General features: G+C 43.9%; 1 protein-coding gene across 1 annotated transcript in view; it reads left to right on the forward strand.

The window, feature by feature from the left end:
* TMEM132D (transmembrane protein 132D) overlaps positions 1-3,423 on the forward strand; it is a 192,928-nt gene extending 189,505 nt beyond the window's left edge. Inside the window, exon 9 of the mRNA XM_031555950.2 lies at positions 548-3,423. Coding sequence (XP_031411810.1) covers positions 548-1,729 — 1,182 coding nt within the window. The 3' untranslated portion in view covers positions 1,730-3,423. The remainder of the gene's footprint in view (positions 1-547) is intronic.
* The last annotated feature ends 8,847 nt before the right edge of the window (positions 3,424-12,270 follow it).

Raw genomic sequence — 12,270 nt, forward strand, 5'->3', positions numbered from 1 at the left:
TTAATCGCTAACAAGCATGAAAATTACTCTGGCCATTTCCTCAAGAAGTAACTGGTCTGTTTCCTCTGCTTCTACAAAACATTGCACTGGAGAGACAGAAATCAAGGACTGGACGTGTGAAGCCATGTATGGGCCTATTTGCTATATTAGATATGTTTTAACATGTGTTGTGTGTAACAAGAGGAGACTTTGTATTTTAAGCAGTTTAGAAATAATGCAATATATTTTTTCATTTAAATATACAACAGTAAATGATCTCAGTAGCTGGTAATGCTTTCTGACATGCAATTTATTATGGTGCTGTAGATTCTGTGCAGCCCAGGGGATACAGCTCCCTTAAGCACCTTTGGGGAAAGAAATCTTATTATCAATGAGTGTTTTAAACTAGTATTTCTCCTAGCATTAATTTTCTTGCTCTGCTTTTTTATTTCTTTTCTGGTTATAAATGGTATATGGATCTTGTGAGGAGGAGGAAATAGACCGGGACAGAACGTATTTCCCTTGATGTTTATTCTGAGTGTGTGTATATTTGTTTCATATAAAATAGGAAGCAGCCATCAGCTGCTGGATCCAGTTCAGTGATGGATCTGTCATGCCCCTGGATATTTATGACTCCAAAGACTTCTCCTTATCAGCTACATCTCTGGATGAGAAGGTGGTCTCCATTCACCATGACCCCAAGTTCAAGTGGCCTGTGATTGCAGCTGAGAGGGAAGGCCAGGGGACACTGGTGAAGGTAGAGATGGTGATCAGTGAATCGTGCCAGAAATCCAAAAGGAAGAGCATCCTGGCTGTTGGAAGTGGTAGCATTAAAGTGAAGTTTGGGCAGAGTGATGCCAACCCTAACATCAGTGATAGTAAACACAGGGGTGCTGGTGTCCACCTAGAAAATCATGCCAGCGACCGGCGTCAGAAAACCACTTTGCAGGAAAGAGCTGGGCCAGATGGCCAGTATTACAGCTCCTCCATGGGCCAAGAGCAAGGCAAAGGGACCACCACTCAAAAGTCTATTCTAAGTAAAAAAGAAGACAGAGAGAGCCTCCTGGATGATGACAGTCATCTGCAGAACATCCCAATAGATTTCACAAGCTTCCCTGCACAGGTGGATCTGCCAAGAAACAATGGAGACTTGGAAGAGAATGACCTGGTACAGACCCCCAGGGGGCTCAGTGATCTGGAGATAGGAATGTATGCTCTGCTGGGAGTCTTTTGCCTGGCAATTCTGGTCTTCCTTATCAACTGTGTCACTTTTGCTTTAAAGTACAGAAACAAACAAGTTCCCTTCGAAGAACAAGAAGGCCTGAGCCACTCTCATGACTGGGTTGGGCTGAGCAACAGGACAGAACTTCTGGAGAATCACATAAATTTCTCATCTCAACAAGATGAACGTATTACAGCCATTGATAGAGGAGTGGACTATGAAGAAAGCAAATATCTCCTCAACACAAATGCTCCCCAGAATATTAATGGACAAGCTTTTAGGTCTACTGAGTCCACATTCACTGAAGGGAAAGAACAGAAAAGTGAACCAACTACTTCTCCTACCTCTAAGAGGAAACGGGTTAAATTCACCACATTTACCACCATCTCCTCTGATGATGGATGTCCAACTGTCAACTCAATCTTGATGAGCAGTGAAGATGATATTAAATGGGTTTGCCAGGATATGGACCTGGGAGAGTGCAAAGAACTTAAAAACTATATGGAGAGGTTACATGAAAATGTGTAATAAGACACAAAAGACTATTTGGTTTGGTTTGTTTGTTCATTTGTTTTTCACTCACCTTCTGCCTTTAATTTTGGGTAGTGGGGCAAAATGCTGTATTGATCACAAGAATCAGCTGATGGATAATAACTCCATGGAGCCCCTAAAAGCCACCCAAAAGCAGCTGGGAGAGCAGAGAACCTGGGCAGCTCTTACAATACAAATACAAGTCTTCTCTGTGCTCAGAGATAGGAGTGAGAGATATGTGAGATTTTTTGATTCATGGTAACATGACAAAAAACTTAGCAAAATAATACAGTCTCCTTCTCTGAGCTGTCCCAGGAAATCAATAAATATAACAAACTTCAGTGCAGTTTGGATATTACAAAGTTCGTTCAGCTCTACTGTTCAATATTGCAAGCTTTGTTTAAAAGCAAAAAAAATTGGACTAAGAGTAAATAGATCAACGAAGAGAGCATGTCATTCAAGCCACATGCAGGGCATATCCATCTGAGAATGTTAGTTTAAAGCTGACAAAAATCAACAACGTGAGCAGAGCAGCTCCCAGAGATGCAGAGTCATGAGTTTCCAAAGAATCTGATGGGAAAAATGGAGTAACTGGGTTGTTTACAAACCAGCACGTTTGCCTCCCAAGCAATGGATACACATATACAGTTAAAACTGAAACTGTCTTTTTAAGTAGATGCCAAGGTAATAAACTTTGCCAGCCAATTTTCAGTATTTCTTAATTTGTAAAATAGAAGAAGATATAATCTATACTCAGAATATTGCCCATTTAAAGGAAGGTCCGTTTTGGAAAGTTTGAGGGAACAAGCTATTTTTAAAAGCCCACTTTCTTTGATTGTCCTGTTTCAAATTTATATTCCCTGCCGTTTCCCTGGAGCACTCCCAGCCGGGCACCCTGAGGGCACTTGCTAGCATCAGTCATATCTGGAAGCGTGGAGGATTCTCCCTCCCCTTCCACGCACCCTCGCTTCTCCATGGTGTGCTCTCTCCAAGCACAGGCAGGGTTGGTACCACGCTGGTACTTGCTTTATGTGCTGTCATTTACCAAAGTTGACCGCTCTCTCTTGGGTAAGCATGACTTGTGCAGGACTCAGACACAAACAGCAGCTGTCTCTTTGTTCATCCCCTTCCCTGGGAGAGGTCAGGTTGTTTGGTTCCTTCTGCTCATGCTTTTTTAGTCCCCTGCCCAGCACGTTTAGAGGGCACTGAAAGGCCACGGAGAAGTGCTGCACAGCCAACACTGTTGAAATCTGAACAGCTAAACTTGGTAGATAACATTTTGTTTCTCCCAGAAGTGATGGTTATCTTTTGTTTTCCTCTGATAAGGATGTACATACGCTAAGATTTCAGTGGTTTCCCTTTGACTCTGGTATACCCTTCAGCCCTAAAACCACAACATTTATTGTGAGGTCCAAAAGCGGTTTCCAGTGACCGGTGGCAAAGTGCCAAAGCATTAACTAAATTCTGGCTTATATTTCAAGTTTTCCTTTCTTTTCCGGAGTGAGCCCTTGCCCCCCTTTTATTATCAAGTCTCTTTCTGTCATTGAATCTAGGTTGCTCTGCTTAATACACACCCACCCTCCCACAAACACTTAGATTGAATCCCTCTATATTTAGAATGTACTGTAGATTGTAAGAATGTAATATATATATTTATAAATATGCCAACTGTGAATAAAATTTGCATTTTAGTGGCTTCATCTTTTTTCCTACTCTGAACGCCTCTCTCCTTTCACTGTCAGAACATTTACCCTGAAAGAGACTGGCAGCAGCAGGGAGACTTGTCCTCCGATGAAATGGTGAATTATGACTCTTGGCACAATCTCATTACAAAGTTTTGCATTCTGCAGTGCTGGTGGGAAAAGGTATAACATCAACAGCATGTTATACAACAAATGTATTTGCACCAAGTCGCTCTTCCAAGGCTTGAGACTAGATGCAAATAAATCCATATGCATATCCCTGGTGTGAGGGTCTAATATGTGAGTTTCTGCTCTGGATGTGTTTGCAAAGATCCACATTTGGCTAAATGCATTTGAAGACAATACTAAGAGAGTAAGTAGGTGTAAAAAGGACGAATATGATGAAGACTTCGGAGATCAATACCTGTCTGTGTTTTGGATAAGCGTGTTGTGTAATTCCACACAAGATTTGGAGGAAAAAAAAAAAAAAAAGCCTGGATTACTGAGTCCTATGCAAGCTTAACACTGGCTGCAGCAGTGAGGACAGCATGAGGCAGAGCCCAGGCTGCCTCTGGATGAGTGCTCATATGTTGGAAGCAGCTTCAGGCTCGCCGAAAAGCCCTGCAGCTTCCCAGCAGGTTCAGCAGTGTGCTAGCCCACTGATTCGCTTCCCATTCCTGAGCTATTTTGGGTGCTTTTTACACATTACTAATTGTGACCACAGAAATTCACCCTCAGTAACGTGGAGGTCAGGGTAAAGGTGGCCAAATTTCAGCAAGCCAGCAGTCTGTGCAGATGAGATTCATGCATGCGTGCAGGGTTGCGTTGCAAAAGCATCATTCTGTGGCCAGTCTTCTTCCTTCAGAAGGAGCAGGTACAAGCCATGCTGCGAGCAGGCTGTCAGACTTGCTTTACCAATGAGCTGCAATGGTAAATCCAGATTTCTGTGTTAGCTGCCTCTGGGGAATGTGGAGAACTAACAGCAAGTTCATCTGGTAGCACAAACCACTGAAATGTTCTCCTTGGATGAAACAGCCACTAGCAGTGATGCTAAGGATACTGACATTCAGATTTATGCCTTTCTGCTTGCTCAGACATCCCTAACGTCTCTTAACAGCTGCAGCTTGCTATTATCCATAGGGCAATACTATAAATAATGCCTAGTACTAGAGTGCTCTGTCTGTAGATCTCAAAGTGCTCTGAGCAAGGTGGATTCCTAACTGACATGGAGAAAACTGGGATTAAGTGTTTTGCCCAAAATAACATAGGAAATCGGTGGCAGTACCAAACGGAGACATCGTTCCTACACATGTTTTTCAATGTATCAGGATTGTGAGCTCAACTCAAGGAGAAATCAGAGTGGATTGTGGCTGTCAGCATGCAAGCAAGCAGACTCAATTAATCTGGTAATAGGTTAATAACTTCCTGTAGAGATTGTTGTACATATGTAAGTATGTATCTGTCTGTCATGCTGTCTGTGTGTGTGTGTATGTATCTGCTTTTCTCACAACACTTTCAGGTGAAAACTTCTGCACCATGAAGCATATCAAGGATGAAACCTTGTGTTTCAGGCAATCAGAAAAGAATCCTGTTTGGTGAGTGAAGGGAGATAAATGCTGCTCCCTGTCATAAAAGCAGTGGTAGGACGTAGGTGCTTTGTGCACATTTTGCAGCTGTGGCTCCCATTGGCAACCTCTCAAGCCTGAAGAGCCCTGCTGATAGCAAGCAGTCTCCTCTGAGAGATATTAATTTTTTTTTTTTTTTTTTTTGCATTTGCTTCCTTATTTTCCTATTTGAGTCTCCTTTTATGTGAGTGCCTCTTTGTATGTGAATAGCTAGACTGATAGAGGGATACAGGCATTTCAACAAGAGGAAACATGTCTGATGCAGTTTGGCTTTTTTTGTTTTTAGATGCTTTATGCATAAATACGAGGAGTAAAATCTCAGTTGTCCTATAAATCAGGTAAGCTGGTTCTTCACTGTCTTTCTTCTTTTTAAGGGCTTCCCCTTCAGCAGTCATATATATCTATAGTGGTTTATACAAAGCTGCATTAGTACACCAGCAAATTCAAGGTCTGAGAAATGCAGGTAAATAGTTGTTCTGGAACAAGAGTTCTATGGAGGTAAGTGACTTGAAAAACCAGAAGAGGTATTAAATTGATGTGCAGCCTGTGCTAAGTAGCTCTAGAAACTACTTTCACACCTCATTTCCGTAATGAATGAGACATAAATGAAATGAGCACACTAGAGACACTTCAGTTCAGGTCTGGGTATGCTCACTTCTCCAAGACTACCTGCTGGCATTCCCCTGCATCTGTGGGGACATTTCTTTGTGGAGGAACGTTAGCAAGAGGTAAAGGAGCCACGTGCTACAACACAGGAGAATTTCACGTCACTTAGGAGATGAGCTCGGCTGGACTCACGTGTGTATCGATCAAGCTAAGTCTGATAATCATCACTGAGGAATTAACTCAGGCAAGCAGCAATTGTCACCAAATGTTGTGTTAAGAAAATGCCTCAAGCACTTTCAAAATACTCTCAGAGATTAATTTATTTAGTGCTTGGAAATCCAAGACTCACGTATTTCTGTGTATTGCTAGCACTGTATTTCCTTCCATGCACAGCTTCAGAGCACTGCAGTGCTGCATTTAGTGATTCATCTCATTGCCTACAGTACAATGGCTGCCATATAAAGCCAGTTGTGTATTACTGCCATACTGCCATACTGTGAGGAGTAGAAGAGAATGTCCCTATTTGAAGCTGGAGACTCTTTTGGCCTGCAGGCTTTGTGACCAGCTGCCTCCTGGAGGTTAGCAGCTGGCCAGGAGAGCTCTGGAGCAAGCCAGGGCATGGCTGGTGAGGTGCTGAGATTTGTGTTCTGCTTCCAGGTTTTTCCTCACTCTTTGAAAGGGGAGGAGTTGCTTCTGCACTTAGCACAGGGTGTGTGGTTAAGCATCTTTCTGAATGGGTATTAGGTCTGCATCAGCCATCCTCTTCATCCCACGCATGTAAAGTCCCTGTTCCATGAAGTTGGTGAGCATTACTGCTCTGCGTGGATTCTTGATGAAAGCTATCACGAGTGAAGCTCAAAAGTGGCAGCAATAGGGCCTAAAAAGAACAGAGAGCCATACACACTGTGCCCATAACCAGGAGCTCTAGTCAGGCCCAGGTCTAACTAACGTGCCTGAACTGGGATCACTGCCCACCTCTTTGCTGATTCAATAGGGAAACCTCTGTCAACAGATCCTCCATTATGCAGGCTTCCTGCTCAGGCTCTGTGAGGAACAGCAAATTAAGCAGCCCACCTATGTAATATTAATGGCTGGAATAGCAGCACTTCTACTCTGTTTTTATGTACTGCCAATGCTCATTAAGAAATTCCCGTTGCATTTTAAAGATGGCTGGTAGATTGCATATGACAAGTTCCTGCATCTGTCTCCTTAAAACCTCCCCGTGAGCCTGGAGGGACATGTTCAGCACCGACCCACACTGCCTGAACCATCCACCGGAGCTCATTCCCTCCTGGTTTTGGTAGGTGCAAATGAGGCTTCTTGTTGTATTTTCCCTTCTGCAATCACAGCCACTTCTCTTAATGCACACTGAGGTGGCAGAGCTGGATCTCAGCAGTCTGCTGCCTGAGCTTCTGGCAGAACTCAAACCGCTGATACCAGCACCAGAAAGCTGTGCGTTTGAAGTGCAACAGGGACTTTGTTTATTCGTGTTTGCATCTTTGTTTCTAATAATTAAATCTGAGGTTCCTGAAGTCAGATATTAATGACCCAAAAACCAATCCAAAGAGCTCCATTGTTCATTCTTGAGGGTAGGAGCCTGCAAATGTGACAGAGATTCTCATTTTCAACATTTTACAGTGCTCAGTAACCTTGGATGAACTAAGAGAGTGAAAGAGAAATAAAAATAATAGTAAAGGGGCTGTGCTCTCCATTAGCAGGGTTCAGCTTAGCAGCTCTGAGGCAGTCTCCAACCCCCTTCAGCAGAAGCAGAGGTTGAATGATGGCTACAGCTTTCTGTTGTAGCTAATTCCCCCATCTGCTCCTGCACATTTGTGTTTCAGCCTGGTTACAGAGACCAGTGTCCGGACCTGGTTCTGGGGGCCCCAGCTGCTGCCCTGCATGGGGATGCTCAGCAGCCATGCACAGAGCATCTTCTGGTGTGCCACCAAGCCCAGGCATTCTGCTGAGCACATCAGCCCTTCTTGCAGCCCTGTGCTGTGCCTGCAAACCCTTCTGCAGGACTGGCAAGTATCAGCTGCTCCAGAGATGTGGCCTGAACAGTTTCCTTCACTTCCAAAGCAGGCATTCGGTGTTTTCTAATGGTCAAAATGACAGTGCTTCCCAGAGCCACGAGGGCAGAGGGAGATGTGGCTGCATTCCTTGGACAGTTTTCACTGTGTGAAGTAACAGCAGGAAAGGGAAAAAGGTTCTCCCACATGTACTCGTCTCATTTCCCTGTTTTTCCAGCAAAGACTTTGGCTGACTGACAGAGGTCACCCATTATCCGTTCTTTCCTCATCAGGCCCTGAATCCAAATCGCTGCGCTCATCTCTGCCCTCTGTAACATTTTACAGCTTTCTTTCATCAGTTGCCCTTCTCAATCCTAATCAATAGCTTTGCTCTTAGCATTTGGCATTGCATTCTCTTCTGCTAGTCAGGATGCCAAGGTCAAGTCTGCCCCTTCTGTATTTCTCCCTTAAATAATATCAAGCTGTCATGTATTAGCTCAAGATATTTTACAATATTGAAGGATCCCAATTATTGATCTAGCCCTGTACCTAGCTCTGCCCAGGCTTGACTACACCTTCAGAACAACACTCAGTAATGTTTCTTTTACAAGGCCAACTCACGCAGCTCAAGAGGCATTTTTGGCAGGCTGCAAATGAAAGCTGCAGAAGATTTTTTTCATCGCCCCGCCCAGGCCTCACAATCACGCAAATCCCTGAAGAGCAATAGGATATTAATCATCTCTTCTAATTGTTTTGGTCTAGTACCGAGTCAGCTGCTGCTTGAATCCCAAACTCCCCACGCATTGCCAGAGGGGATGGCACTCCAGTGCTTCATGCTGCTGCAAAGCACCAATCTCAGAGGGAAATGCCCCACTCATTAGTGACAGCTGCTGTTTTGGCTTTGGGTGGAAGCACAGGGTGGGAGGGCATCGTCTCTCCTGGGAGCATTAAAATACATGTATGTCTATCTGTGTGTACCTGTGCTTTATGTATGTGCAAAGCAGACTTAAGCTGTCCCCATTTCTAGCCTTAATTCATCTTTTGCTTACTACAAGTTCCCCAACCCCCGCTTCAATATTTTCACTTACAGTACTTTGAAGAGCTAGGAATAGCTTGTCAGATTGAGACGGCTCTTGAGAAGTTTAATTTTCCTAATGCTTGTTGGAAATCCCCTTTCTGAATCTGCAGGAATATTAAGGTTCTTAACGTGAGCTGTGCAGAGAGGGAATTTGCAGGAAAAGCTGTCAGTGAAATTGGGTTAGGAGAGGCTCTATGGGCAGCACCGAGCAGTGCAGATCCCTCTCTCTAGGAGCAAAGGATGCTCGTGGGCTGCTTGTTTGAACAGGGCTGCAGGTGAGCTGCTCGAGGTGCAGATGGCTCACCCGGGAGTGCAAAGGTGCAGGAGAGCAATCAGCCCATTTCCCTCCATCGTAAGCAGAATCAAAATAGTTAAGTGAGACCAGAAAGGATAATAATTCCTCCTCCTCCTCTTTTATCACCTGCTATTTTCTACCTGAGTATCTGGACTCAAAGAATTACTGAAATTAAATTTAGCAATTCAAGCTGCCCATTGTTCCCTACTCTGTAATGTTCCGGAGTGGCACCTTTGTATTCATCCATCCATCCCCATCTCCTCAGATGTGCTGCTCACACAATAGTTATTGTTGTAGAAAGGAGCTGGAATGAGCTCTTGCATTATTCACTTCATTTATTTTGATACAATATTTGGAGCCACTTCATTAAATTCTCTTACAATGTCCTGTCATTTTTTTCTTTACTCATCCCCTTGCCAATGTCTGGCTCACACAGATAATAAAACAACAACAATGTAGGGCGTGGGGAGCTGGGGGAATAGACTTGTTTTCTGTGAAAGGGGATAGCTATGAACTATTTTCCTTGATCTATTGATCTCAGGATCCCCTTTCCCCCTTCCCACCCCCTCAAAAAAGTCTACTTGTTAGAAGCACCTCATTTGCAAGTAGCAGATATAGGTACTAAACACTCAGGACAATTAAGTGTTGAACAAAGGAAGAACACACACATACAGACTAGGTGTGGATATACATAAGTAGACAGGCTATGTAAAGCCCAGCTTTCTAGCACTGAAAAACACACTACAGCTTCTCTGCTCTTTCAGTCTTTTCACTAATGCAAAAGATCAGGCTCACAACGTGACTTTTTTTTTTTTTTTTTTTTTTTTTTCCCTTTTTAATGGTGCAAGTGCTTGTGATCTGAGGCAGGGCTTCCCCCTTCACTCAGGGCCCAGGTGATCACATCTTGCGTGGTTTTGGAGCATCTGCTCAACATTGAGAGGTCCTGCCTGCAATCTGGGGGTGCTGCTGGAAACCCTGCAGTTGTGAGCAGCTTATTATGCTGCAAGTCAGAAGTGAGGAAATAAAACTGCAACAATTCCAGAAGTAGTAGCAAATAGTGGGACAGAGTTGCCAATTAAGACTCAACTCTTCACGGCTAAGAAGCGTTCAGTCCATGTAAGTGGAGAGAGGAGGGCAGGAGCCTGCATGAGGCACAGCTGTGATGTGAATAAACACACCCTGCTCCTTGCACTGTACCACAGAAAGAGTTTTCTGATTATTTAGCACTAAAATGTCGGAATGCTCTGGTTGTGGGGACAGGCACGGCTGATGGGACGCAATGCCGGCTGCTGGGAAGAGGCGTCTAGACTTCTGTGGGTGATTGTCTGAATAGAAAGTAATTAAAGAAGCACAAATAAATGTATTGAATCCATGGGGCTGATGGTGTGCCTTGAGCCGGGACACTTGGGGGTGAACTTCTCGCCAGATTAGGTGCTAGCTCTGCAACCGCATATGCTTTTCATTTCCAGTACATAATTAAACCTATTGTGTTTGCCTAATGCCTGTAAACAGATATTAAGTTTCACCTTATTGTCCTTATATTTATCTCTGCTGTTCATTATGCAAAGCAAAACACCTGAGGGGAGGTTTGTACATATCTGACCTGGAAAATAAACAGTAATCTGGAGGTAACTTCAGTTCTCAAAAAACAAGCTATAATTTTACTGCTGATATCTATGCTTTCTTAGAACAGTGGAGTTTCTGTCCCTGAAAGGACAGAGCTGCAGCTGATAAGTCAGATTCTGAACTCCTTTAGCAATGAAGGCCTTGAGCAGGAGCTACAGAAGGGAGGAAACCGTAAGACAGAGCAGAAGGACTTCTTAACACCTGTGAACAGTTGGGGCAACGACCATAAATAGGAGACATGAGGCAGAAAGAACCAGTTGTGGTGGCAAGCAAGGTAAAGTAAAATCATACTTTCTTATTGGTGTTTGAGAGCTATGCTGAAAAGCTTGTCATTTCCATGGGTGTGTTTTTGGCACTGCAGAGAAGCTTCTGGCTGCTGCAGCACCCAAGAGCCATGGGGCTGTGCTCTCCTCCCAGCCTCTTAATGCAGGCTTCTGCAGCAGCATAAATTTCCCTCTGTGACAGATGAGAGCTGCTGAGCCAAAGGCAGCCGAAACTCTTTTTCATCCTAATTGCTCTGCAGACCGTTCCTCCTTCGAAAAGTGCCTTTGCTGAAATATTGCAGCATCCATAAATTTTATATGTATTGAGAGAGTAGCGTGATTATTTGGCTGTTTAGAATGTTTTGTACCTAAATGCAGAGCATGGTTGATATCTGAAAATTGTGTGTTGATTCATTGGTAGGCAAGAGGTTGGGACAACTTTTTGGAAAAAGAACTGCTAACAGCAAATTCCTTGTAAAGGTTATTGTTAATTATTTACCTTCCTGGTGGTGCCAGGCTTTGCTATCTAGCAAGAGAAGGTTGGGACTTGCTTTTGTCCTGGAGCCCTATGGAAGCCGTGCCTGGCTGGCTGGTGCTGTGTTTCAGAGGTCAGTGGAGGCAGCTCAGGGGGACAGAGCTTGCAATAAAATAGAGAGTACTCTGGTTAAGGGGAGGAATCTCTTGTGCTCAGAGTTGTTTTAAATTTGGTGCCAAGGGAGAGAAAAGCTCTATGAACTTCCACCTCGGTTTTGCTCCTTTCTTTAAGCAGATCTGTGTCTCTTGAGCTGTGTGAGACCCCAGATGGTGGGGCACAGGCCCACTGGAGCACATCTGAACAGCATTACCCATAGCATTCCCATTGGTTTTCAGCAACACAGTACCAGAGCAGCTCACACTCTCTGGTTCCTCTTGCCTGGCAGTGCTGCCATGAAATGGGCATGCACTTGAGGCAGCCGGGCCATTCTCACCTCTCCATTCTCACCAACCTGTTCAGAGTCTTAAACATGAACTTATTCTCCTTCTCACTGGCTTTATTTCGGAGTGAATCAGACCACCCTGGCTGCCTTTATTTTTATATAACACTGTATTTTCTTGCTAGAGGTCTTGTCTTCCAGAATACTGCATTAACCGTTATTCTGTTGGTGGATTCCGCCTGGTAGTAGGGAGAGAAATTCAGACTGCCATCTCCTACACTTTATCCTACGTTTTATGCAGTGGGGATGAAATTGCTTGTTTTGAATAATGCTATGTGTATTCTCACTAGGATTCTGAGCCACAGCCTTAACCTTCCCAGTAGTTCACAGTGGTTACAGCTGAGTTATTTGATTAAAATATTATTTTTACCAGCTGCTTG

The sequence above is a fragment of the Meleagris gallopavo genome, chromosome 17 (genome assembly GCF_905368555.1).
Source record: "Meleagris gallopavo chromosome 17, MGAL_WU_HG_1.1, whole genome shotgun sequence".
NCBI classification, from domain to species: domain Eukaryota; kingdom Metazoa; phylum Chordata; class Aves; order Galliformes; family Phasianidae; genus Meleagris; species Meleagris gallopavo.